The sequence below is a fragment of the Syngnathus floridae genome, chromosome 14 (assembly GCF_059516105.1).
Source record: "Syngnathus floridae isolate MCC-2025c chromosome 14, RoL_Sflo_1.0, whole genome shotgun sequence".
Taxonomy (NCBI): domain Eukaryota; kingdom Metazoa; phylum Chordata; class Actinopteri; order Syngnathiformes; family Syngnathidae; genus Syngnathus; species Syngnathus floridae.
The window spans coordinates 9,611,736-9,639,724 of record NC_142426.1 but is presented as its reverse complement, the minus strand read 5'-3'; the positions used below and the strand labels follow the sequence as shown (position 1 = coordinate 9,639,724).

The following is a 27,989-nucleotide window of genomic DNA, read 5'->3' as shown; positions in this document are numbered from 1 at the left end:
GAAGCTGCGCCTTATAGTCCGGTGCGCCTTATAGTCCGGAAAATACGGTACTATGCCAACACCTCTGGGTAGATATAAATTGTGACCAGTTAATATAAATGGGGGAAGAAAATGTTAGACGTTCAGGAAATTAAGCCGAAAATGGTGAAGACTTAAGCACATGTTTCACATTGTTTAATTTTGCACACTGTGAATGTTACACAACAAAAGGGAACTGCAAATAAGTACTGTATGTGCACAATGATCACAACTTCTCTGCAAACCACAGAGAGCCATCAGTGCTAATAGTCACATAAACACTATCAGATTTACACCCACTGCTGTAAATACGTTGATGCCATGGCAGTGCTTTCGCCGGCCACTCTAAATACTTTACTACGTATTGTAAATGTCAGGCTTGAAGAGAAGGCAATGTATTTCCTGCTTACTTTTCACTTACCTCTCTTGTAACAATTTCCCTGAAACATTTGCTTTTTTATTTAACTGCTCATTAAAAGGATGAAAGCACCATTAAGGACAATACAGATGGAAAACTACAAAACGTCCTTGAACACTGCACTCTTGTATGTTTGGCAACACAGGATAGAATTCAGGATTTTACTCAACTGCACCTGGACCAGTCAAGCAACTGTTCTTAATAATATGCATTTGTATTATTTTTATTTTGCACTATGGAATTAATCAACACTAGCACCCATGCATTTCGGTGCCATAACGAAACAAATTGTCAAAGACCCTATATATTAAAATGAGTGCTGACACATCATGAAAGTTGCCCATGTTGGTGCAGCATTAATACTGAGCAATATTATCCTAACTTAAACATCTTTGTTTTTTTTTAATAATAGTTTAAAGTAAAAAAGCAACCTATTTTTCAATGCATTCATACCACTTTTCTTCTGTGTGTGGGGCTTTGCAGCAAAGCAGCAGATCGTTGCGATGTGCAGTCCACGGGGACAGTGAAATATAGCCACAATTAGCCCTGGACACAGTTCAATGATGATAGAGAGGCTCGGCACCCCTTAGACCATGATTAAAAGGCCCGCCCAGCCCACCGCTGATAGAGACAACCGATCTCACATTATTAGCACGTGTTGGCCACCGACTATCACAGCAGTACTTCATCCACTTGTGATTTGTGATGGCTTCTGTTCATCTATCACTCATCAGTCTTAGCTGGAAAATGTATACTGGGCTCTTTTGTATGCTGCCAGGTAGTTGTCATATGCTTATTTAAAAAAAAAAAAAAAAAGGCTGTGAAGCGATTAAAATATTTAATCGTGGTTAATCACATTCTTTTGTTGTTAACTCTTGGATTAATTAATGACACCACTAGAATAACATGATTTTACCTAAACCACTAAAAAGTAAATTATTTCACCACTTAACTCTTGTTTAACAAGATGCACCCATATGACGTATTTGTTTTACTCCTCAGTCCACAAAATAGCAAAAAATAGCAAAAACTCTTGTAGGATGATATTCTATTTTGCAAACAAGAGCCATTACAAGCCAGCCAACGTGGTTGTGCTTTGTTCACCCAAATAAATGTTCATTTGTTTTAAAATCAGGACTATTGGCATGCTACTCCATTTTTTTTTTTTTTTTTTTTATGTCATTTATTTTATTTATACCTCTCTCAGGGTCAAGCATTGGAATTTTGGAGGTTCTCAATATCTGTCTGCATTGAGATTGTGTTCAATGATGAGAAGCAATCAGGCATCGTTTCAAAAAATAGATTGTTATCGAAGGAAACTACCAAAGGCAAATGTCAGGTAGTATTTATATATACTATATATATATATATATGCAGTATGTTTTGTAAGACAACAGTACTGTGTGCAACTTAACTGCAGTGCTAGGCCACACCAATGCCACAAGAGAAGACTGCAAGTCTTGTCTAAATAAAATCCAAATAAGATATTCTTTACAATACGCTCATGAGTCATGTTGTTATTGTCATCCATGTAAACTTAATCCAGTGAGCACATTTACAACGATGTGGAGGGAAAATCACTCGGAGAGGTTGATAGATGGAGGGGTGGTAATGAAATGGAGACATCAACGAGCATGAAGAAAAGAGAGGGAGGGGAATCTAGCATGGAAACATCCCAAAAGAGAGCGAGAACAAGACAGAACATGAAGAGCGAGTGAGAGGGAATAAGAAGAATAGCCTTTCGCCTGTGTTCCATCAAGGGAGAAATTACACATTTACTAAGGTTTTTTCTTAAGACGACGGCCCTCATAGATCAAACCGCTTGGATGTACCAGCCAATTTTCAACATGAAATACAGACACCAGAAATCTATTACACCTGTGTTCTCTCACTACAGCTCTCTGTCGCTCGTCCCCGTAGAGGCTGATGCCTCTATATCATTGTTGCCTCTCCATTCCCTTTGACACACCTCCCCCCTCTAAGGACGTGTATCGAACTCGGACATGTGCATTATGTTATCCACCTGTATGTCTGCCTGACAAATGGGAAACTCCATCATATTCCATAATTATATGACCTTTTCCTTGCGTTATATTTCTCTTTTTAGTGTCCCGATACTGAAAGAATTGGAATTAAGTGCTTTGTAGATAGTCTAGGAATTCAGTTTTGTAGATAAATACTAACAAAACATACTTACATTGGGATATATACATATATACCGTATTTTCTGCACTATAAGGCGCACCTAAAAACCTCCAATTTTCTTAAAAGCCGGCAGTGCGCCTTATAATCAGCCTTATATATGGACCAATATTGAGCCACTACAGCAGGCGTGTCCAAAGTCCGGCTCGCGGGCCAAATGTATATATCTTATATATGGACAAAGTTTTAAAATGGGCCATTCATTGAAGGTGCGCCTTATAATCCGGTGCGCCTTATATATGGACAAAGTTTTAAAATGGGCCATTCATTGAAGGTGCGCCTTATAATCCGGTGCGCCTTATAGTGCGGAAAATACGGTGTATATATATACACACACATGATTAATTGCAATGAACATGTTTTGGGTGTGGGTTAGAAATGTAGCAGCAGGCCAGTGCAGGCCAACTTCAACACCTTCAACTCCTTCTCCCCTCGCCTTGCAGCAAGCACCTCTTAATGCATCCAGAGAAATTGAGGTTAAGAGGGGATATTCAGGGGGTTATCTGGCGTCATGGAGCTCAGCGTGGGGAGATTGATGGTTTTAAGAGGCCGTGGTCAAATTCATATGGTAATTCTTCCCTATTGTCCCTGCGGAAACCGAGGCTTTCTTTAATCTGAGAGGGAGGGGAGGCTTCCTCTCCCTCTGTTGCAACGGAGCTCAGTGTCACTTCATCATCTAAGGATACTGACGACGGTTGGTCAGTGATGTCTGGATGGATATATTATGTTTGATATTTCTGTACATTAAATAAAGGCAGTGAGAGTATTGTTGATAAGATTATATTGGAGCATTGCAAAGAATCCCTAACCCTTACCCTAAACCCCCAAAAAGATAACTTCAACCAGTTTATTATGTACAGATTATTTTTTTCTACACTCACATAACAAGATAGCCACCTTGTGTCATTGGAAGCATAGTACTTAATCGGATATTATTTTCCAAATCCATGTACTGAAATATTTCAAATTTATTTAGAGAAGTAAACGTGACAGAGGAATACTGTGATATACATTGGTTCAATGAAACAAACTTATATTTTGGTTATTATTTGAAATTGCATTTTTGTCATATACTGTGTGGCTCTCTGATAGCGCAGCCAAAAAAAAAAAAAAAAAATCTTCATTCATCTAGGTCTTTCACCTGGATGGAGTGGATGAAAAACAAAGGAAAGTTTCTCCAGAGGCCTCAAGCAGCATTTGAGTACAGATCTAGATAATGTGCTATAAACCTGTCTGTGGTCGATCTATATATCTACGTAGCGGCTCCATATATATTGGATGAAGATCACCCATAATAAATGTCTTATCTATATACTTAACAGATCTATATATCCAGTACATGGCTGATCAATAGTCATGAATCTACTCCATAGACACAGAACAAGATGTCTCCTTTGAGAGTCAGCCATAATGGAACAGAACACACACTAGACTGGATGGAGCGATTGCAGAGATTGATATGTCTGTTTTGTTTCTACGCTGAATGGGATTCATGTTTGTGTAAAATATTTAACTTTGGCCTTAAATTTGTCCTTATGGGTAAACCATCCATCCATACGTCTATATATACACACATATATATATATATATATATGGACGGATGGCTTACCCATAAGGACAAATTTAAGGCCAAAGTTAAATATATATATACTGCTCTGATCAGTATCTTTTTGGCCAAACATTGACTTTCTGAACCACAATGCTGGTCTATGCACTTTTCCTCGTGTCACCCCACCGCTTAAACACACACACACACTTATCAAAGCCTCCTCTCCTGAATCAATACCCTTATTAATCACCCAAAATCTACGCGTGACAAACCAATTATTAATCAGCACCATCACCTCCAATACAGTGATAATGAATGTAGTGGCAATGCTGTAGACTCTATCTGTTCATTAACTGCTGATGGCTGCTGTAATGGCTGCTCGATGTCACCAAGATATTTTAGTGGTATTAATGAGGCAGCAATGGTGAGCACACATCATAGCCAGGAAGTTAGGTATGCATTTCCCTCCCCATCCTCTCTGCATCCTCCACTCTCCATCATGCTCAACCTTTTCTCCCCCTTGATCATATTGATATCTTTCCTCCTCACTCCAATAAGCATCTAATCAACAGCATGAGATCAGATAGCAGTAGAATGATGGATCAAGGAATCATTTACTGGGAGCGGGCCTGCTTTGCTAAATCGTAGGTTGGAATCTTCTGGGTGACAGGTGGCAAAATGATGAGCTCGCCGTTTCATGCCACAGCTTGCACTAGATAAGAACCAGATCAACTTTAAGATTAGAATTCATCTAATTTTTTTAGATTCATCAACTTGGGGATCATAACCGCAGCCCTGGCTCAGAACCACAGAGAACTAATCGGTGCAAGTTATTGTTACAGTTACCGTATTTTCCGCACTATAAATCGCACCGGATTATAAGGCGCACCTTCAATGAATGGCCCATTTTAAAACTTTGTCCTTAAATAAGGCACACCGGATTATAAGGCGCATAGAATAAATAACTCAACGTTGCTCAAACGTTAATACAATCACAATATAGTAACACTCGAAGTAGTGAAAACAATAACAATATATCAATCACGCAACGTTGCTCTAACATTAATATCACACAACACACAAAATAAACACGTAAAGCTCACTTTAATAAGTTAGTCCTCATCCACGAATCCATATTGGTCCATATATAAGGCGCACCGGATTATAAAGCGCACTGTCAGCTTTTGAGAGCCTTATAGTGCGCAAAATACGGTACTTGTTAATAAATGTGGTTAGTAACATAATCCACATACCATAATATTGACGTAATGCAATTTTATTAGTTATTCTTGGATTACTTCAATAGAAAAAGTATCGTAATTTCATTACCTAATAAATCGAATGTGAAGGTTTTTGTATGGTCCATCCATTATCTGGAGAATCATGCGAGGCAGGTCCAACAAATTGTCCATGTGGGTCAACATTTCGTGAGTAATTTTGTCCTATGTTGTCTGATGCCAGTTTCACTCTACTTACTCAACAGTCTCCCCATTTGCATACAAATGAACATCCAAACGAGCTCAATGACATAATTGACTCGAAATTAGAAATGTTCTTGTGCTGGTCACTTTGCACTGGGCAGACCAAGTGCATGAAAGTATCCGACACGTACACACACGCACACATGAAGTAAAGGAAAGAAAAATGGCGTCTATTTTGCATATTAATGGGAGTCATTAGCTGTCACTTGGCAATCGCTGACAAGGGGACTTATTTATGCCCTGGCCCTTGATGTTCCACTGAGAGAAAATGTCCACTTCAGCAGCTAGCGCTAATTGTTTCTGAGCATGTTGTCCACTTGATCATTATCATCATCATCATGGGAAATTAAGCTTGCCTTTAAAAAAAGTGAGTTGGCTGACGTTTGGCGTGGCCTATTATGATAACTGTGTTAGCTTTTAACTTGAGGTGTTCTACAAGCGCAATTAAATCGGAGCCATTATGGCCCTTGTACATGTCTTAGTCTAACTGGGATTATTTACTTTCACATCATTCCTCCTAATGCTTAGTCTCTATGCTTTTTCCCATATAAGTCTATAAATCCTATCATTTTAAATAATAATAATAGAAAGAAAAGACAGTTTTAAAACAGTTAACATAAGAAAAAGGTACAAAAAGGTCCAAGTCACAGTCGGCAAGTAAAAACAAAAACACACAGGAAAATGCAGTGATTATAGTTAACCTTTGTAGTGTGTACAGTAAATTAAGCAATTTATTGCTGTGGCGATAAAGGTGTAACCCTATTTGTCCTATTTAAGGGGCCTGCCTCAGGCAAGGACCTCCAAGCAATGGAGAAGATGAAGTCCTCCAAAGTCCAGTATGGCTTTTACCTGCTTTTACAAAAAGGTGTCTATGGGGCACCGAGGAGTTTGCCAGTCACCTTCACAACGTGAGCTATGGGTCTCTTTTCTGATTCCCTTCATACAATCCTTTGTTTTTTTAAGACAACTATGAATTTCCTCACTATCCATGTTCCAAATGTCAACTGCTGTGCACAAGCCCATGACATGGCCAGTGCTGAATTGGGCCCCAATTCCTTTTCTTTAGAAGGTCCTGGTCCTAGTCACCTAACACAGCACTGACTGGGCACCAAAAAAATGCATCTATCCTTGCTCATGAATAATTAGCGCTATGTGTGTGTCTTGTCTTTACTACAAAGTTCCTTCTCACCCCCTTGGTATGCCCACACATAGCAAGCTGGAGACATGTGACAACAAAGTGGTGGCGGACAAGGTGGTATTACTGCACTCACACATTTGCACACACACACATAGTTGTATGCAGTAGTTATGGTCTCGACAGGTTGAGTACCTCCATATTGTAAACAGGAGGGGTGTTGACCGCCTCCCCGTGCTTGTTACCATCATCTCCTTCATTCAGCAGACATGGTACTGTCAACATCTTGCTGTGAGGCAGCCCAATCAACATTAACCATGTCTCGCACACACACACAGACACACATGCAAATGCTTCAACCATGTACACAAGAAGGAAACTTAGAGTTACTGAAATACAGTAAGCTATTTGTTAACCAGTGCTGCAGCACATTTGCACAGAAGTGTACTCATACCATCCATGGGAATAGTTTGTACATTCATAAGCGTTGTTAAAGGAATACCTCTGACAGTATTACCCAACGCCTTAGTTTTTTTTTGTAGCGATAGATTGGAGTCAGTAAGAAGTATGTTATTGTTTACTGATATTTCATTTAGGACTACATCTGAGTTGGTGAATAGTATAAAATTATTTGTACAGATTTTAATCTTATGTGGGGACTAAGCGGTTCGGAAAATGGATGGATGGATATCAAAATATAGATACCGTATTTTTCGGACTATAAGGCGCACTGGACTATAATGACTATAACTTCAATGAAGGGCCCATTTTAAAAACTTTGTCCTTATATACCGTATTTTTCGGACTATAAGGCGCACTGGACTATAATGACTATAACTTCAATGAAGGGCCCATTTTAAAACTTTGTCCTTATATAAGGACTATAGGCGCACCATTAATGCATCATGTCAGAGTTTTAATCCAAATCAAATCATTCTCCATTTTATCTTTTTTATTTTAACTTCTGATGCAACTAATTACTTTATAATCACAAAATAATGATCCATAGTCTTTTTGTTTCATGATTCATAGTCCTCAGTGGGCCACTTATGAGTGATTTCATGACACAATGCTTCGGGCCAGTTTAAATTTAGGAATTTGGTCCATATATAAGGCGTGGCTGATGGTTTGTATCTGTGCTTTTAAAAAAAAACTGCAAGGATGAAATGTCCTCACACAGCCAATGTGCACATGGTTATGTGTATCAGCATGTGCGGTCACTGGGCCATAAAAAGGGAGCACGGCACCCATGTCAGATATGTTGCCCTTTCAGCTAACGGCTCTAGAGGCCACAAGGGCTAACTGCCGTCAGTAGCGCTGCCACACACCCATGCATACACACACTCGGGCATGCACTCCACACAGCTGTGGTCGCAATGTGTATTTCTTGCCGGCTAGCGGCGACGTTCCCACCACAACTGCTAGTGCATTTGACCTTTCCTGTCCAGAGCTAATCTGATTTTGTCCCTCTTTATGAAATCAGACGCTAAAGGTCAGCTGGCTGTTTAACATGGAGTGGAGGCCCAGAGCTAAGGAATTTGCTTCAGTAGTAAATTACCTTTATTATGTTTGGGGTGGTGTGATTCTATACCTTCCCGAAGGCCACAGGACAAGTACAATAGAAAAAGAATGATATGATGATATATAGTCACTTAACGTGCAACCTCTCATCACTTGATGACCTCCTGCCATTCCATTGTGCTGAAGGTAACTTCTTGTTAGCATTTGTCTTCATTTGACTTGCTAATTTTGTTGAGAAAACAAGTGAGAATTGATCTGTGCTTGTTAATGTTTTGTTGCAAATCAGAAAAAGTTCAAGCTTTTAAAGAGATCAAATTAATTAGCCATCTCTTTAAAAAGTCTAGTTTTGACTCGTGAGAAATTTGATTAATAGCGATTGATCATTTTTTAACTCCAAAATAGTATGGTTCAGCCACAGACACTTAAAATGCTTCATATGCAGTCAAATAAAATTCCTCCAAGCATGTGAATGGAGGTGACACGTGAAAAGTTAACATGAGCCAAAAAAGCAGAATGACGTTTATGGGAAATGTGTCAGGTTAAAGCGAAATCACCCTTTGCGGAGAGCATCAGGGCCAGATCAGGGTGAACGTGATGAAGATGAAGACACAGACAGACAGGATGTCTTAAGATGAAGCAAACACATCAGCCTAGATACTGGACGCTGTCTATTTGGAGGACTGATCGCTTTGGCCGCCGTCCTTTTGAAGAATGTTTCTGTCATGCAGGAAGCCCCTCGCCTGGTTGCCATGTAACCTTTTGATCCGTCACGAAAGCTACTTCCTGATCCCTCACCCCTTCATAGCGAGTGATCATCACTCACATGGCATGCTCCCGGCATGTGTGTGTGCGTGTGTGGTGTTGAATGATTGCTTATGTCACTAAGGACATAAAAGCAGCTGTGTACATGTTAACATCCATCAAGCTCCTTGAAATGGATGACCATCCAAATTATGGTCACACAACAACCGGAAAACCTTCTTGAGGTGTTATGCACTGTATAAAATGGTAAATTATCAAAAAGGAGAATAAATTCCTCCAAAACAAGTCAGATAGTAAGACTGGTCCATAACATAACGTCATTTTTATTGACAACTATGCTAATGAGTGAGTCTTGACTGCATGATACACACTAACAATTAAATGGAAAGTATTATTATGGTGGATATTAGTTACCTCTGTTTGAAAATCTTAATGTGCCTTCTATAAAGTTCTGCAGGATAATTTGGGTCTACATTCAATATAGTACACTAAAATACCCATTAGCTTATTTCACACTGGGAACTATAATATTCCAATTTACATATTAAAAAGTTCATTAAATCATTAAACACTAGACTTGTTAGACTTCAACTCTTATTTGTCCACCACTTAAGCCTGCAACATAAATACAACTCTTTGGCAGGGTGTACAGTAAAAAACACTTGAGCGTGGGTATCTCTTAATCAAAAATGATCTTGAGTAGCGTTGGTAATTATACCATGCTTTAAAATATTTATAAGGGCAGAAAGCTGTTTTCGAGAACATCAGCTTCGTCCGAAACAATGCCAGTTGCAAACTGCTGAGTGTTTTCTGAATTGTTATTCCACACACACTTACTCTGTGGCTCTTTTGCTTTGCATCTTTTTTTTTGCACCTTGCTATTTGCATTTCTCCTTTGCTTTTTGTGCAAGAGGGAAGGGGGAGGGAAGGGACTATGATTTAAGATAATGAGAGGAGTAAAACATCATTAGTGCAAATTAACTTTTGTCAGCTGAGGTGATCAGGGGGTGGGGGTGCCACTGCCACTGGCGGCGGCTTAGATAATGGCAATTTATACATTAACTTCTGCTACCATGTGCACGTGTGTGGGTTTGTGTCCAGTGAGTGTCACCAAGGACTCAAAGAGCCACACCAACCATTTAAGAGCCTAGATTTATCTTTTTTTTTTTTTTTTACTTTTCAATGCAGCTTAGGCAGTGGGATTCAAACTGTAAAGCTCCCATCATCTAACAATTTTGAATTGATAATTTTGTAGCTTGTAATTGAATTTATTTTTGCAATTCCATTTATTCCCATTGGCCGACATGTAGAATTGTTGACTGAATCTTTTAGTTTTGTGTGTCTGGCAGTGCAAGGAGATGTGGTCATGTATAATGCATATAATTTGTGTTCCATTCAGCATGACACAATGGCCTTCAGTCTATTAATTAGTAACAAACGGTCATTGGGAACAAGACAGGCTGAGCATAGGTCAACCCTCTGCAAGGTCTGGCATGATAGGGACACTGATGTCTGACCTGGATGGATCATGTATTGTCTCAAGCCGAGCTGATTACTTTTAGAATTATAACTTAGGGGGAAAAAAATTTCAGAAAAATAGAATTGTGATTTTGACTCGCTGGGGTCTGTGCATAAAATGAGATTGGCAAATGCAAGTAGTTGGTCATGGGTACTTGGAGACCGACCTTCTTGCACCAAATTGTGCATCCGTGTGTGATGCAGGTCCTTTCTATGTCCACACTAAAGATGACACAAAAATGAGCAGCTGCATTTCCAATACTTAGTATTGCTTGTGTCACTTTTGCTTCTAATGATGATATATGATATAATATACAGTAAATGTTGCCACCCGTTGGATGAAATCATCTTGTAAATGTGACAGATGGATCTTGGTCATGTCACTTTATGTAAAACTGGATCATTTTAAAGTTTGAATGTACGTATATATAAATAATAAATACAGTTATAAAAAAATGTATGATACTAAATAAATTTTAAAAAATAATAATTTGATAGTTTGTCATTATGGACAGTATATTCTTCCCATTCATTCTTCAAATGAAAATTCTGACTTCCTCATGCATGCTTCCCTGGTTCCGGTGGTGGGAGCAGGATTAAACTGCAGGTCCGTGTAGGTCCATTAGCTTGAGTGAAGCAGCTGCGGTGCATGATTCTGTTTCGACCTCAAGGTTTATTCCCCCCTAGTTTTCCCTTTGTTGCATTAGTTCACAGCGGAGGCACCAGCTGGCGCAGTCACTAGTGTTTCAGATGATAACATTAGAGTCGGTGCAAAATGTCAATATTGTGATTAGTTTGCATGCTGCATGAGTGATCGTCACAGATATTGTATAGCCGGGGACGGCATACAAAACAAAACTTGCTCCTGATCTCACAATATAAAAATTGCTTGATTGGATAAGCTGACGTGATGTCAAGGAGAAACAAGTAACTTCAATAAAAATGTGATTCTAATAACAGCGGCCCTCTGTTAAAAAATAGGAGACAATTAACCGGTAGGAATAAATTATTTGTAATTATCACCACATGACCGAAAGCACAGCGAGAACAAGAGGGAGGATGAGCTTGTATGTTAATCAAGGCATGATGAATTGCCCATGTTCATACAAACACGGCTTCTTCATGAGTCCCCTGCGCATCCCTTTTTCTCTCTCACACACACACACACAATAAACAGCAAATAAAGAGTGGGCGGAGAGTAGAGAATTAATTCTATGAAGTGTGCTGGTGAAAATGGAATTAACAAACTGGCCAAAAGTCAAAATTCATGCAGGGATGCTCAAGTTGCCAATGTTTGTGCACAACTGTGCAAGTTTGTATACTCGTGTGTGAGAATGGAAGGAGTGTACAGTTGTCAAGCCAGTGGTAGTAGCAATGACATAATCTGTTTAGTTAGCGGCCAGGGGTCTTTAGCTAACGGATTATCAGGCAGATTTGAGTAATAGACTCCTCATTTAGCTTTAATGCGTTTTGCATAGAGAGCAACCTCCCTTCATCACTCTTGAAGATGAATCGGCCGCCCAGCTATAAGATAAGGGGGAAAAAACTTCTAAAGATATTAGTCAGCCGGCAACTGCATAAATCATAACATTTTTTTCTTAATGAAGGCAAAGTAACATTAGGCTCTTTAGTGGAGCAACACAAATAGATTCTTTAGAAGGCACTGTATGAAGTCTTTGCTGCCTGACGAGAGGTGTTTGTGTTCTTTCAACATATTTGGCTTGAAAGAATGTTAAAAAAAAAATGATGCATGTAACATACGTTCAAATATTCACCTACAAGCAAATAGACAAAGAAGCACCAGTAGCAGGCTGTCTGTGTGACATGCACATTTTGTTTGCTGCTTTTAATTTGACAGTGTGAGCCTAAAAAACACACACACACACACTCCCACGGACATTTACCCAAGACACACACACACCTCTAATTTGACAGCGCTCTAACAAGAGCCCGCTGCTTGTCAAATGTTCTCTAGTGGCAGCAGGGATCCGCACAGCCGAGGGGGTTCTGTTCAAGGACATCTGTGAAGGAACACACACACGTGCGCACGCTGGCTTTGAATAGGCTACGAGAAGCACACATGCTGAGGGGCTGCTACACTGCTGCTCCTCATACTCTCCATCTTCCTCTCTCTCCTTGCCTTTTGGCTCTCTCTTTATCTAACATTCCATCGCCTCGCTTCCCTCTTTTGGTCTTAAGTAGAGGGCTGAGAGGATGAGATAGCCCAGGGTAGATTGTGAGGACACCTCCTTGCCTGCCCCAAAAACTGATTCCCTTCTCAGACTCCACACATCAATTTCCTCTTCATTCTTCAATCCAAAACACCAGGAGACCTTTTAAAGTTACTCAAAGGCACCAAGACTTTGGTCTTCTGGATTTCGACCCAGGGAAAGCTGTGCGTGCTCATGAAGCATAAGCTTCTTTTTGTGGCTTTCCATATGTCCATGCCCCCATGCTGTCTCAAAACTTGACTTCGACGGGATACTTTGCTCATTAGGGGTTGACTTGAGTTACTTCTCAACCGCTGCCCACTCTACCTAATCATAAAGCCAGTCATGCGGCGCACGCCGGTGAAGAAAAGCCAGGTTCTCAAAACAGGGTGTATCACACGGACCGGTAAACCCAATGTGACATATCTGAGTGGGAGCTTGCGTGTGGTTTGTGCTTGGAAGGAGAGATAATGTGTGGAGAGGGCTAAGCCTTCATAAAATGAATATAATGGTGTATATGACAAAGTAGATTTTCTAACATTATACAGTGGGGACAAGAAGTGGACCCCCCCCCCCCTCTCTGTAAGTAAACAACATTTTAGTAATGGCCAGGGGAAAAAAAGTCAATAAAAATGTATAGAATATATAAGTTTGCAGTTTGTTTGAATTTGTTCATCTCCCCATTGGAAATAATAAAAACAAGTCTTTTCTGGAGTCAAATCTGTAATCTCTAATTTAATTTACATAAAAGTGTAAAATTACAGATAGGACAAAATTAACTTATATTTAGGAGGAAGTATCGATCTCAAGTATCGGTATATATTAGATGTTCCTGTGACATTGATTAGAAACTACAATGAAGAGAAAAAGTGTATTTTCTTTTTTGTTATCATTGGTCGAAAAGTCAAAGAAAGGCAGCTTTAAAATCAAAATGTCAATCAACAAATAACCAGACAGCGAAGAAGATCAGAGTTTTGCCATCTGATATTATCTGATATTGTATGTGTGTGCAACTGTCAGATAAAATCGTGCACATCCGATCCAATGATCTAGAAGGCGAGTTCACAGAGCAGCATCCAAAATGTCACCGTGTGTATAAATACAAGCAAGTCATATTGAGAATGACATTAAACTAAAAAGCCAGAATGACATTTTTTGAAATATCTGCTAGGCTTGGTCGAATTGTCAGTCAGCTCAATTGGAACATGGACATATATGCATTTTTTTTTCTTAAATTGTCTATCACAACCTGACATAACATTGTAAAATGTAAATCACAGTCAATGAAACTAAGGCAACGTGCGCTATATTGCCTGCGATTGTCAGAATGGGAAAAAAGAATATCGAGACTGTAATGCTGAGTGCTACCACTTAATACTATTAATCTTGGTGCGCCCCCACTCCCCACACACACACACACAAGTCAAATTGCTGTGCTGAAGTGGTCTGTGTCCTCTAAAAGTATGGTTCTTGACTGCAGCCATTTTCTGCAAAAGAGGGAAAGGCTAAAGAGAAAGCGCTGACCCTGCTTCGCAGCAATTTCCCCCTCATCAGCTTGTGAGACTTCATTAACTTTGTGGGGTAATTTCTTCCGTCAAGGCCTCATTTTTTACCTCGTCTTTTCATCCATCCTTCCAATCAACCATCCATCGTGAGCTCTTTTGTGCCCTCTGCATAAACCTGCTGCATGAGACACTTTAGGAACTTTTAGGGACAGTATCTTAAACAAATGTGAAGCACGAGACCACAGCTAACTCAAAGTAGTGCAAACATGAAAGATCTAAAGTGTGACACTGATGCTGCAGTGTCTTTACTGAAGCCCAGGGCACTGTTTACTTGAGAATCTATAGAAGGATGTGGAATGTGAGTCAATGCTGCCCTCCTCAGGAAATGTTGTGATACTGTCTGCAGATAGGTTGATATAGCAAATGAGAATCCATTGTCAATTGCATTAACTGGATAGTTAAAGATAAAATATAATAATAAATTAAATACAAATAAACGATTTTATGAAATTTGATTGTTTTATTGCATTTATTGAGTTTAATTATTGTTATATTGATGACAAGGGTTATATTGGTGTTTCAACTGCAGTAAGCAGGCCAGGTTCTATCATGTCAGATTTTTAATCTAAATTAAATCATTCTCCGTTTTATTTTTATTTTAACTTCATACGCAATAAAATACTATATCATCACAAAATAATAAACCAGTCTTTTTGTTGTTTGCAATCACTGTGAGTGGAATAGTGTTTGTACAGTTAGGAGTAAGTAGACAAGAGTTCTCACCAGAAATCCGTGGATAATCTTGCCTTTCCCTGTGCAGCATCAATTGCAGCGTCCCTGCTTTTAGCGTCCTCATAATCCTTGGCGTGCAAACATTTGAATGAGGAAATGTTTGTCACTGATCTTGCAAATGGACACCTGTCTGCGCGTAAACTGGGAAGTGACAGGTGAGAACGCGCTCGCACCCGATCATGAGCGCGTTCCCGTTGGTATGCGTTTCATTTCTATGGCTCGACCCGGGGCGTGCAGATCCCCACGATAGTGCCAGTGGGCCACATATTGTTGATTTTATGACACAATGCATCGGGTCGGTCTAAATTTAAGCACGGGCCAGATTTTGGGCATTGTTTTTAAACCTTGTAAAGTTGCAAGAATCATTTCACTTTAACTCAACATGTTAAAGACCTTCAAAAGTTAGAGTACGAGAATTTATGAAGCACTTGCATTCCAAGCATCTGTACTGGTTTTAAATAGCTGTGGATGACCCAGCATACAGTAGAATGAAAGAATGATTGATTTTTATTTGGCTGTGCCCATATGCAAACTACTCTCTTCTTTTCCTCTCTACAGCTCCACATATTGACAGAAAATAGCAGGCAGCAATCATTTAGGACAAATTACTGTAAACGCAAGTATGGTTGAGAAGTTTTATTAGCAGTCTGATTCATTGAAGGCACATTAGTTGGGAAGAAGACCTTGAAACCTGTGGAGGATACATACAAAGGAAACAAAAAGTCTTTTCTCAAGTTGATTTCACCTTGGTTTCATCTGAGAAAAAAAAATCACATCAGCTACTCACTGTTGAGAGCCGATAAAACCAAGATGGAACTTTGTGGCCAGAATTCCAAAAGTTAGGATGTTTGTCACAAGGACAACACCCCACATCACCAAAAGTGTCTGGGTCTATTTTACTTCAGCTGGAACCGAGGCCTTAGGTAAGAAGGGAAGTGAGAAGTTTCAAATTAACAACTGAACTTGGAATTAATCAGAGGCACTCAAGAAGGTTTAAAAAAGAAAAGTGGGAACTGAAAAAGATTCATCTTGGTTTTACATTTTATATGTAAAAAGAAAAATTTGATAGGTTTTGAATAGGGTTGTGTAGATTTTTTAAAAACCACAATGCATTGATCGCCAATTGAGTTTTTTTTTTTTTTTCACTCCACCCTGGAATCACAACATCTTCTGGGAAAAAAAGCAAATCAAAAGCCATTTCATCTTTGACATCTGCCGTAATGTGTTATGTTCCATTTTTTAACTCCACATTTAACTTTACAACACTCTGGTAAGGTTTTCAACTTCATGAAAATCACCATTACATCTCAAAGATTACATACTGCAGGCATATGCTCCAATATCTATAACAATTCACTTGCCCAACTACTAATACTAACCTATAAGGCATCACATATCAAACACATTAAATCAAATTTCTATTAAGTCCCATTCATCCAGTGTGAATCAACTACCTGTTTTGTGTGTATTTTTTAAAAAAAAATTGAGACGGCATGTGCTAAAAATAATTCAAACTCATGACAAATTAATTCAATTGTTGTACATATCCGATTAACCAAAAAAATGTCAACTACCTGGAGAATTTTGTTAGGATGTCAGCTTACTGAACACCACTTTCATTTCCATGCTTCACTGATCCTGAATCCGGTGTCTCTTCCTTATCCGTGTCCCATCGGTGTCCTTCATACAGGCAATTAGGAAATGGCGGCACTTGGATGTATACTGCTCCGGATATTCCCGGAAATGACTCACATGGGCGCTGGAGACAAAATCATAACTGTCCACTGGAACACCTTTAAGCTTGAGGGTATCTGCAAAGAGCTTGACATCTTTTGGCCGGATCACCTGATCAGCTCGAGAGTAGAGGAAGAAATGTGGCCAGACGGGTGGCCTATCTTGCACTGCATCGTAATGGTTCTTATGCACATACTTTGTCAAGGGGTATAGCACGATTCGCAGTAGGAAAACAGTCACTGCGAAGATTGCTAGCAGGAGGTACTTCAAAATAGAACTTATTTTTGGCCCCAAAGTGGCTGCCAGTGCCCGCACAGCCCCGATGACATTCCCACTACCGGGAGCGCTGTCCACAACAGCCCCAATGACACACAGGGAACTAAACTGCTTGTTGTTGTGCAAAAGCTCTATAATATATCTGTACAGCATGAAGCCACCATTACTGAATATGTGGAAGAAAATGGGGCTCTGCTCCACCTCGTAGTCATAGAGGATCTCCAGCAATTTGAGGGCTGTACAGCGAAGTTCTCTATATCCAAATGATTCTGAGATAAATACAGTCTTGAGTGGAGCTGTGTAACGGAGAGTGACACAACCCTGTGTTGGAAGAAAATCAGAAAATAATTTAAGATAGCCCCAAAACACACAAATAAATAATAACTCAAATTAACAATAAAACATTTTACCTGTTCATTGTAGATGGAGCTGTACTTAGTGAGGTGTTTGTCTTTGCAGCCTGCCCATCCCAACAATATCACAACAGGCTCTTTTGTTCCCTGCCAGTGTGCCTCTGGAAAAGGAAAAAGGATGCGCACTTAATGTTATCACGTCCAAACTAAGCAAATGTAAACCTAATTTAGCACGCAAATACGAGATTGACATTTACGCCGATTTGAAAAAGTTAGCACGTAAGCTAGGCTAACTAGAATACGGCACAGGTGTCGAACGATGCTCACCGATAGTCGCTTCATCTGGAAACACAATATTGTAGTCGATTCCATCATTTTCCATTTCAGTTCGTAGGAGTCAAAGCTTGCTTTAAGTGACTGGAAGATTGATTACAGTGAGCGAGGATGATTAAGCCATTAGGGTACCATAATATATACAGTGCAATACAGTTTATCAGTGGACTGTCACCTCAACTAACGGCAATGTGCATTGCCGGAAGTTGTTTCTTCCTTATGGCCTCTTAAACATCATCCTACGTAAATGATACAATGCTGCCCCCTCCTGTACAGGAGGTGTGTGCTTTGTTTTTCACAAAATTATAATGCAGGGAATGAATGCAGTAGAGCTTAAAAAGATTCCACTCCATTCAGAAAAGTATATATTACTGAACCATGTAGAAAAACGAAAGAAAATAATGAAATAGAAAATAAATAAATAAAAATCCTTAGGACACAAAATATAATGTTAAACTGATGATGAGATGCATGACAAATGGGTAGGGGAAAATTGCTACCAGATCTAGTAAGGTTAGGTACAAATTTAAGTAGAAAAGTACATCACACCATTTTGAAAACGAAGATTCTTACCTTTATTTACATAGCACTTTCAATTCAACACAGGCTCAGCTGCACTTGACAGAACATAATATGAAACAAATAAGAACTCTTTTTTTCAGCTTTCTCTATAAAAAAAGTTCAATTAAAACATGAGAATGTTAATGATGATGGCCCAATGAGCATCCTTCTATCTAGAAATACCTTTTTTTTTAATTTCCAAAGTCACTTGATAGATTCGTCTTTTATCCTCCATCCTCTATTTCTTTTTTCCCCAAACCATTTCCATCTTCTGCATGTGGGCCTTGGATGACTTGGAGAAGGTGCTCTTTACTATGTTGAGGGGCGTTGACTTGCCACTGAGGTAGACCTTATTGAAGGAGGTTGGAGGCCATATCTGCTCCTCTCCGCTTGCATTCACTTCTTCTTTTTTCACCAGTGTGCACGAGTAGGCAAATATGTATCCTGTCATGAAGGCATCGAAGCCGGCTCGGTGGGTGCCCGACTCTGCCTTGTTTTCACTTTTTCCGGTCATTTCAGTGTTTGTGGACTCTGTGTTGTGCTCACCTAATTCATTCCCCTCGCTATTTGTTTTCACATTTTCACCTTCATGAGTATTACTGTCCATCAAATTTGTAATTTCCAGAAACCCTGCTGTCACATCTTGATGACCCTCCTCTGAATTCAATTCCAAATGGGGCATTTTGTTTTGGGGAGCACCGTCCAAATTGGAGGAGTCATCCTCTACCTCTTCTTTCTTCTTCTTCTTTTGACGTTTCCTCTTTTTCCTTTTGTCATCCTTTGATTTATCATCTTGGAAAATGATAAGGTCAGTGTCGTGGGACAAAGGACACTTGGTGCCTTTTGAACACCACCCAAATGCCTGAAAAGACAAATACAGAAAATTTAGGACAGGATAGGAGATGACATGCAAAAATGTATTTGCTGACTACAAAAAAATTGTGTACCATTTGTATTTAACTTGAGATAAGTAAACTCCAGACTGATTCCCATTCCCTTTTATTCCAAACAATAACTATGCTTCACTTGGACTATTTATGATCAAAGTTTAGGTGAAACTAACCGAGAAGGACTGGCAAATCTCAGTGTTCTCCGAGTTCGGAGCTCCAGCTGGACAGATTCTGTGGTCCACATAGCGGGACATGGCGCCGGCATATTGACAGAACTCCAGGTAGACATGACGACCAGTTTCAACAGAGGCCTCATTTCGACTGTTATCCAACTTACTGGAAGGAATAGAGAAAGACAACCAAGCAGTCAAATACATTACAGACATTAACTGTATATCCTTCCCATTACTTTCTCAGAGCAAGACGCTTGCATTAGCATGTATGCACAGAAAGAAAATACACACCATTTCTTATAGGCGTACTCCAGGTATGAGGCACTGAAGCGAAGATCGAATTCCGTGACATATTTAGTGTCAAAGATGCCTGCAGGAAACATCTCGGAGAGGTCGGCTGTAAAGGTGGCTAAACGATCTGGTAGATGCGCATAGAAATTCTAAAAAAAAAAAAAATCCATTAAGTAAATGTTCTGAAAACTATCTGCTTAAGAAATCTCTCAATTCAGAAGACCTGAACGGGACAAATGAATGTAAAAATCCTACCTGATAGAGAAAAGCAATATCAATGAGGCCATTGTGGAGCACCAGAGGTTTTCTTGCACGTAGCAGCTCAGTAAATAAAGCCCGGATATGAACACCCTGGTTGTCTGATCCTCCCTTGCAAAAACAGAGAAAGAGAGGAAACCTCAAAACTACAGCCCAACACTTATTTGCATTATTTTTTCTAATCTGTCAAACAATGTAGTAATGATACGCTTGGCTCCACAGCATGTAGTTGAATGACAGCAAGATGATGGGTGAAAAAAATTACAAACCAAATTTTCAACAAGCTCAAATGGGATCATTACCTTATCGTTACCCTTGTGATAGGGGATCCCCCCTGCATACTGCTTGTTGAAGTCAAACCCGTGTTGTACGAGGAACTGGACTGATTGGGGCTCGATGATGTACTCCTCTGAACACAGTAAGGTGAGGTTATATACCTGGACCAGGTATGTGTCTGCAGCCTGGGATCAAAAGTGAGAAGGGCACATTTTAGAGCTTCAACATAATTTATGAGATCAACTCAGCTAATGTTATGCTAGTTTACATATGTCTCAAATTCAAAGCAGAAAATATCTCATCTTTTGCACCTCATCGCTGAGCATCTTGTAGCAGGCAATTCCCAAGGAGAGGATGGAGCGGGAGCGGGCTGCATGACAAATCGCTTTATACCTGTCTTCTATAGATCTGAAACGCAATCGTCAAGACAACATTAGCAAGAAGGCCTCAAAATAAGATTCGGAGGAATTCCAGTTGAAATTAGGAAGGTCAGAAGATTTCTACTCACTCTGCAAGCAATGATGTTCTATTTCCAAGGCCACTCAGCTCCTACAACAATAACTTGCAATAAGTAGGGGTCATTTGTTGCATCTTTTATTCCTACTACAGCATTTAATCCTATTTTCTAATTCACATACCGTATCAACAGCAACGAAGGAAGATGTTTTAATAGCCACTACCATAGCAGGCCAAAGTTCTTTAAAGTTGCTATTCTGAACATCAATAACAGGAACAACAAACGAGGATGTCATTTTGACTTTCTCAAAAGTAGAAGCTGCTTATATTGATGGACAGCGAAAAGGATCGCGAACGTGCGTCAATTGTGCATTTAGTTGAAATAGCTGAGCTGGGAGGGGGAAAGAACCCTACCAATAATTTGCATTATCAGGTTCTTTCGATTTTATATAACGTAATGTAGTCGTAATGCAATAATAACTGTTTATACAAATAAGAGTCACTATATGAATGCCGACTAGGGGTATAAATCGGAAGGTAAACACGACTGTCCACAACGTGCTCCGTGGGTCCTTTAGCGTCATACACATAGAGAGATAACATGAGCCTGTTTGGCCAGCAGCGATATTTTCCAAAATAATATTTAGGATGTCAATATAATTTCGTATACACCTCAAAGTAATCTTTTGAGAGTTTTTTATTGTATATATTGTCAAGACTTTCTGTTAATTTGGAGCGTGTTTCGATGTGCTTTTTTTTTAATTCAGGCATTTGATTCGGGCACATAAATGACGTCAAATGCCCAACTAGAAAACGAGGTCGCCATTTTGGCTCAAACAAAGTCAGAAAGACTTAGTTGAATACGGATGTTTTGTAATTTAGGTTTAATACATTACCATTATTATGCCAATCAGTCTCGTCATGTGAGTGAGCTGACAATTGACAAATTATTTTTTTTTCAAGCAATGTAAATGTGCAGTTTTGCTTAAAAAAAAAAAAGATGATTACCTCTGCGGTGCCTGTTTGTCAGCATAACAAATTCATACAACAACAATACTATTAACGCAGGTGTTATTTTGTTTGTTTGTTTTCGTGTACAATGGGTGGATGCTCGGCTCCTAATTGTTCCAATTCAACCAGCATCGGGAAACAACTGTATAGATTTCCCAAAGACCCTGTCAGGAAGAAGAAATGGGTTGTTAATTGCCGACGCGATTTTGAACCAACTCCACACTCGAGATTATGCCAAGTGAGTACAGTATCTGTCAATCCCTCTGTGAAAAATAAATATACACAATATTCATTATTAAGGAGTAGTGATTTTATGTAAAAAAAAAACAGTAATCTGATCATCCTTGCCACGCTTATTTTCTGTTGTTATGTTCATGTATTATGTTTATTTTGTATTTATTATTGTAACATTATTTTTTAAATCAATCTATCAATATGACCACATCATCCTCTCAATATTGTAGGACCATTTTGAGCCGAGTCAGTTTGAGGAGTTGGCAAAATCCCCAGCTGGAGGAAAGAAATTGAAGCCCAATGCCATCCCAACTCTCTTCAGTGCCGGAGACCCTCCTTACCCTGCAATTACTACTCCATTCATTATGCTGCCCTTGAAACCTGAGCTAGGTAAATTCTACTCTACCCTACTTTACACCTCCATTTAAACCATATGGCCAGCAGAATAAGGAAGTACGATAGAATAGTTGTGTTCTGCCTGTAGTGGAGAAGGAGCTGAATATTGGTGACCATGGCTATGCTCGACGCACTCCTCTGCTTGGCCTGGAAGAGGAGGATGGAGATAGGCCAGCTGTGGACCAGCAGTCCTGCACACAATGTCATCTCCTCAAAAAACAGCTGGAAAAAGAGATGCAGCACACCATAAGACTACAAAAGGAGGTGAGAGAGCGATTTTAATGGTATGGATTGATATACAGTCGAAGGGCTGCACACCAATGTTCGATTGCCATGTCTAAGTGTGCATCTTTTTTGGAATGTGGTGAGCTGTCAGTAAAATCTGATTGGAATCACAAAAGCATGCAGATTATGCAAATTCTGAGATTTAGATTAAAATCTGGAATCTCTGTGCAGTAGATCAACTCACTAACTCTAGGGTGTGCCTTCAGCAAGAAATCATTCTTTACCGTCTATTGCTTTGTGTGTCTTAGGCAGAAGAGATGAAGAAACGTCTCTACAGGCTTGACCGTATTGAGAAGGGACTCCAGAACTTTCTATATGAGGACCAGATCCGCGCTTTGTCTCTCACCAAGCGGTCTCGCCGAGCCGTCTGGTCTCCAGAGACTATCCTGAAGGCTAGAAAGATTCGAAGCGCGGTGGGCACCAAAGGCTACGAGTACCTGAGAGAGCTGGGGTACCCGTTACCCTCCTACCGGACTCTATGTAACCGCCTAGAAACCAAGATCATGGTAACGACTGACATGAGCTGTGAGGAATTGGCAGAGCTTGGCCTGGGACTCATGGCCACCTGTGATAGCCCAACCGAAGATGTTGGCGACAATGATGAGAAAGACCTTCTTGATGTCTTGGCCTGATTTCTGCTGTTTGCGTGACTCATCAAGCAAATGAGAGCTATCTATTTGCTTGGCACCATTTAATTAAGGATGCTCTTTAAGTTTGATGAGATGCAGGAGAACGCGCTTAACACGAGGTTACACAAAAGTATGCTGAGATTTGTTAAGAAACTTAAAACATGCAACCAATTGAGTCGTGACCACGAGCAGACCAAACACAAACTTTTTTTTCTCATTTTACGACTCGTTTAGAAAACCCAAGGAACACAAAAATACAAGAGACCACAATAATCCAGAAAATATTAATAATGATGTGTCAGACTAAGAAAAATTATACAACAAAGCCTGCAATTGCACAAGCATGTAGCATGTTAACACATTTTTCTCGATGGGTAAAATGTTATGATACTTCTAAGATGAAAGTTCTGTTGTTGAAGCATATCGTGTTTGTTTCTCTATTTGTTCTCTCTGTGCCTGCACAGATTATTTCCAGGTAAGGCACTCAATATTGAAATTGGACACATTGGATAAAAATTAGCAAGTTTAAAAATAAATATTGGTTTGATCAATGTGTTATATGTATACCGTTATGTAATGCGAGTAGCCGACTATTTAAAGTATTGAAAAACTTTGCACTGGGTTCTCTTCTTGCACTGATAATTGTCATTGATTTTGGCCTCTTACTTTGTTCCAAAGATCACATTGTGTGAGTTTTGAGTCACATGGCATTTAGTTACCCATAATATTGTAGACCACTGGTTTTCTTTTCTATCTCAGCTGTTGTCACCATTTTATTTTAGTTTCATTGTTGCAACCCAGATTTATAGAAGTTTAATTGCTTAAAAGTACCATATTTTCCGGACTATAAGGCGCACCTTCAATAAATGGCCCATTTTAAAACTTTGTCCTTATATAAGGCGCACCGGACTATAAGACGCACCATTCATGCATCATGTCAGATTTTTAATCCAAATCAAATCATTCTCCATTTTATCTTTTTTATTTCAACTTCAGACGCAACAAATTACGTTATAATCACAAAATAAGGATCCATAGTCTTTTTGATTCATGATTCATAGTCTTCAGCGGGCCACTTATGGTTGATTTCATGACACAATGCTTCGGGCCAGTTTAGATGTAGGAATTTGGTCCATATATAAGGCGCACCGGACTATAAGGCGCACTGTCGGCTTTTGAGAGAATTTAAGGTGCCCCTTATAGTCCAGAAAATACAGTAGCCTTTGACAACACGTATAGTATATTACATTTACACTGTTACCTCTTAATTTGAATGCCAAAGAGTAAATTTGATGGATTTGAAGCCATATGGATGCATCATAAAGCGGTTAACGCATTAAGTATACTAATCCTAAACTAGCTGACTTCATTGCTTTCCTACTATGCCAGGTATCTGTCATGTATAATCCAAGATAAAAGTGAGAATTTGTTGGATTTGTTATACTGTACACAAGCTACTTTTAAACAGGAGAAAGTTACGAGGCATGGACCTCGGACTTGATCAACCTTAAACACTTTAAATAGACACGTGGTGCACTGTTTGTGGACAGAGTTTCACTCCACCTCTTTGTTTGATTTTAGGGGGGAAGAGTCCAGCGCAGAAGCTTCAAAAACAGCAGAGATCTAATTTTCTCTTTAGGTCAATAGGACAGCTAGGATACAACAGAGGTGAGTTGTTATGGTTAGAATTCTAAAAAAGATTTTGTATTTATATTTTGTAAATATGAATTTCACTTGATGATGATTATTATATCATCAGAAACCTTGAGAGTCTTGAAAGGCAGCGAACAAATAAAATGTATTATTATTAGTCGTAGTATTGGTATTATGTAAAAAAAATATTACACCATGGTGCTGATCATTATCGTCTATCAACCAAATGTACGATTTCAGCTACTGTTACAAATTTACAGACTATTTCCTGCACTATGTTGTAAATGACTAAGACTAAATTCATGCCCTTTCTCAGGTGGGTGTGTTTCAACAGCCAGAGAGGACAATGTTCTCTCCCCTGCTGCTGTGGACATGTGCAGCCTTGCCAGGCCTGCTCCTGGCCTCCCAAGCCAGTCTATTAGTAGAGGGGGAGGATGCAGGCACCAGGATCTGTAAACCTGCCCCCTATTGGGACATAAAAGGACAAGCACCCATGCAGATGGTGCTTGGAAGTGTGGTGGTGGTGGCACTACTCAAGGCGAGCTGACATTTCTGTCTCGTTCAGGCCTCCAAGTAAGAAAACCAATTCATATTTCATATTGATTACTTTAAAAGCAGTGGTGGTGAGATTGTGTGAAAGATAACACTAGTAACCTTTTCATTTTTCTGGGTCCATTTTTAGAATCCAAGGCCTGCGTGACAAGCTGAACCGTAACAATCTGACAGAGGTTTCCTTCATGATAGTTAATGAGCAAGACCCTCAGTCCAGAGCAATGTTCTGGGAGCTGAAAAGAAAAGCACCTCCTGAAGTTCCAGTTTACCAACAGACTCCCTTTCAAAATGATGTGTGGGGGGTGCTGGACGGTGACAAAGATGACTTCTTGGTCTACGACAGGTGAAATAATCTTACACATTGCAGGGCTTGGCTTTCCCAACATTAAGGAAACTCCAAATGTCAAAGGTCATTCTTTCATGTCCTGTCCAGGTGTGGTCTCCTCACATTCCATATAGTGCTTCCATACAGCTTCTTGCAATATCCTTATGTTGAGGCTGCCATCAGAGCCACCTATCTTAAAAACATCTGCAACTGCACTGTGAGTAATCACTTCAACACAAATGCAATATTGTTACACATCAAATAAATTGACGGGACTGCAAAATCTAAAAAGATCTACTAAAAAGAGCTGTGTGGAATTGAATGACTTTGCATCATACTGCTGTTTGTAATATTTTCATCATATTATTTTGCTGAATATAAAATGTGAGAGGCTGAGAGACCAGATTAATAGTTAATAATGTTTTTTTTATACTCCCCAGGCTAATTTTACAACAATAAATGGCATTCTCACAAAGAATGATACACCACCATTTAATGTCAACCACACCACAGCATCACCCAAAAATCAAGTGGATGCAGTGGATTCCAAAATGACAGTAACAACACCTAAAATCATTCCGATAGAGCACCACCATCCGACTCACCATCATCATCAACAGCAGCATAATACAACTGGAAGCCTCGGTCACCTTCATCACCATCATCCGCCCTCAAACCACAGTCTCCATCCTGTAAAAGATCATTAGGAGAACAATTGGGTTTGAGTAGACATTTATCTTCAACAGTTGTAGTAAAATATAAGGGAATTGTCTGTACTGAAAACAAGATTGTGCTGTCTTCTCTAAGTGAGCTGAAACAGTTGCTTTCGTTCCTCCCTGTGTGCTCCTATTAATGAAGTCTACAGTCTTGAACCTGGCTACAGGAAGCTGCAGATGGATGTGCAAGGAGAGACGCTGAATTTGGACTGAAAGCTGCTGTTTCTCAGACAGACCCAGAAGATGCTAAGTACACCTCAGTATGTTTATTGTGTACAAACATTTTGTCTTTCATGTGCTTCATTAATTAGAATTTGCCGTAATTAATGCCAATATTAATTATATTATTATATAATTATATTATTTTACAACATGTACGGAGTCCTAAGGTTTTGGTGTTGCTATTTCTTTAATTCGTTTCATTGGGGATGCACAACTTTAATTTTTATGAGACTTATTTATCACAAGTTTTTAAGAGAAATTACTTGTTATGACTCATGTGCAAGTCATTCATACGGATATGTCGGTTTTCTGTCACCACTCCGATTGGCTGAGAGTCACCTGCTTCCGTCCCACAACGGCGCATAACGCCCTATTGCAGGGGTGTCAAACTCATTTTTTTCACGGGTCACATTGTAGTCATAGTTTCTTTCGGAGGGCCATTATGACTGTCATCCCAAATAAATGTATGAGCGCCTCATATTATATACAGTATAAGCTACAAAACAACAAGTAACTCGTTTTTAAAATGATGTGGCGGGCCATATCTGGACCCCGGGCCTTGAGTTTGACACCTGTGCCCTATTCTATCTGCACATGTCAAGCAAAATCCTCAAAGAAAGAAAACTCCACCCATGCATACAGTTAGACTGCGTTTTGTGCTGAACTTGCCCTGGGAATGAAAATAGGGCCCTTTCAGATTAGATAGTGTTCAAATTTAAAGGTTGCACTGATTTGGTAGATATCAGAAGAGTAATTTTCATAGTTATCTTTTACCAAAACCAAAACAATGACAATTCCAATGAAAGTATCTATCAGGTGTACTTTAAAAACTGAGAATTTTAGACCTGCTAGTTCGTTCTGTTGAGATGAGTCTGATGCAAATGACAATGGAATTCCTGCATGGGTGGAACATTCCTGTATGGGCGGTTTGCTTACTCATATCAAGTTTTTCCACTTGCTAGAAGTGCTTGTGCAAAAAGAAAGAAATACTCTTTGAAGCATGATTTGAAGGGATTATAAGTTCTTCTGTGAATGTATGAAAAGTAATGAAAGGTAGTCAAAAGTAAAATAAATCTGTCACAAGTGTGTAAGGTTTGTGCACGAATTAAAACACATCTAGAATGGTGAATTCTTATTTCTGTTATTGTTTTTGCATTTCAATATTGACCCTGCTTCATTGCCAAACTTAAGTCGTGAAAGTAGGTAGTGAAAGTAGTAAACCGTTGCACCTAGAAATGATTCAGTTGAAAGTTG

The 27,989-nt window shown here is 39.4% G+C and overlaps 4 protein-coding genes and 1 long non-coding RNA gene across 9 annotated transcripts in view; 2 read left to right on the top strand and 3 right to left on the bottom strand.

The window, feature by feature from the left end:
• The window catches only part of LOC148387647 (uncharacterized), a 54,954-nt gene extending 39,676 nt beyond the window's left edge, over window positions 1-15,278 (bottom strand). For all 5 annotated transcript variants that reach the window (XR_015862707.1, XR_015862708.1, XR_015862706.1 and 2 more), the window contains exon 1: window positions 15,103-15,278. This is a non-coding gene — a long non-coding RNA (uncharacterized LOC148387647). The remainder of the gene's footprint in view (window positions 1-15,102) is intronic.
• A 454-nt stretch (window positions 15,279-15,732) lies between these two features.
• Window positions 15,733-18,104, bottom strand: tmem53 (transmembrane protein 53). The gene is made up of 3 exons (XM_088395623.1): window positions 17,802-18,104; window positions 17,532-17,635; window positions 15,733-17,442 (listed from the first exon to the last, which is right to left on the bottom strand). Exons 1-3 carry the CDS (start codon window positions 17,854-17,856, stop codon window positions 16,741-16,743), a joined length of 861 nt encoding a protein of 286 aa, XP_088251749.1. The 5' UTR covers window positions 17,857-18,104; the 3' UTR covers window positions 15,733-16,740.
• Window positions 18,105-18,354: 250 nt separating this feature from the next.
• Window positions 18,355-21,302, bottom strand: toe1 (target of EGR1, exonuclease). Its single transcript, XM_088395620.1, has 8 exons — window positions 20,895-21,302; window positions 20,765-20,805; window positions 20,568-20,664; window positions 20,283-20,441; window positions 19,978-20,091; window positions 19,723-19,871; window positions 19,432-19,594; window positions 18,355-19,230 (listed from the first exon to the last, which is right to left on the bottom strand). Exons 1-8 carry the CDS (start codon window positions 21,006-21,008, stop codon window positions 18,607-18,609), a joined length of 1,461 nt encoding a protein of 486 aa, XP_088251746.1. The 5' UTR covers window positions 21,009-21,302; the 3' UTR covers window positions 18,355-18,606.
• A 226-nt stretch (window positions 21,303-21,528) lies between these two features.
• On the top strand, window positions 21,529-23,822 carry LOC148387644 (THAP domain-containing protein 1). Its single transcript, XM_088395622.1, has 4 exons — window positions 21,529-21,961; window positions 22,188-22,347; window positions 22,442-22,617; window positions 22,887-23,822. The coding sequence occupies exons 1-4, from the start codon at window positions 21,812-21,814 to the stop codon at window positions 23,268-23,270; spliced, it is 870 nt and encodes a 289-aa protein (XP_088251748.1). The 5' UTR covers window positions 21,529-21,811; the 3' UTR covers window positions 23,271-23,822.
• A 950-nt stretch (window positions 23,823-24,772) lies between these two features.
• Window positions 24,773-27,864, top strand: selenop2 (selenoprotein P2). Its single transcript, XM_088395625.1, has 5 exons — window positions 24,773-24,935; window positions 25,237-25,493; window positions 25,603-25,815; window positions 25,906-26,014; window positions 26,238-27,864. Exons 2-5 carry the CDS (start codon window positions 25,267-25,269, stop codon window positions 26,502-26,504), a joined length of 816 nt encoding a protein of 271 aa, XP_088251751.1. The 5' UTR covers window positions 24,773-24,935; window positions 25,237-25,266; the 3' UTR covers window positions 26,505-27,864.
• Window positions 27,865-27,989: the final 125 nt, after the last annotated feature.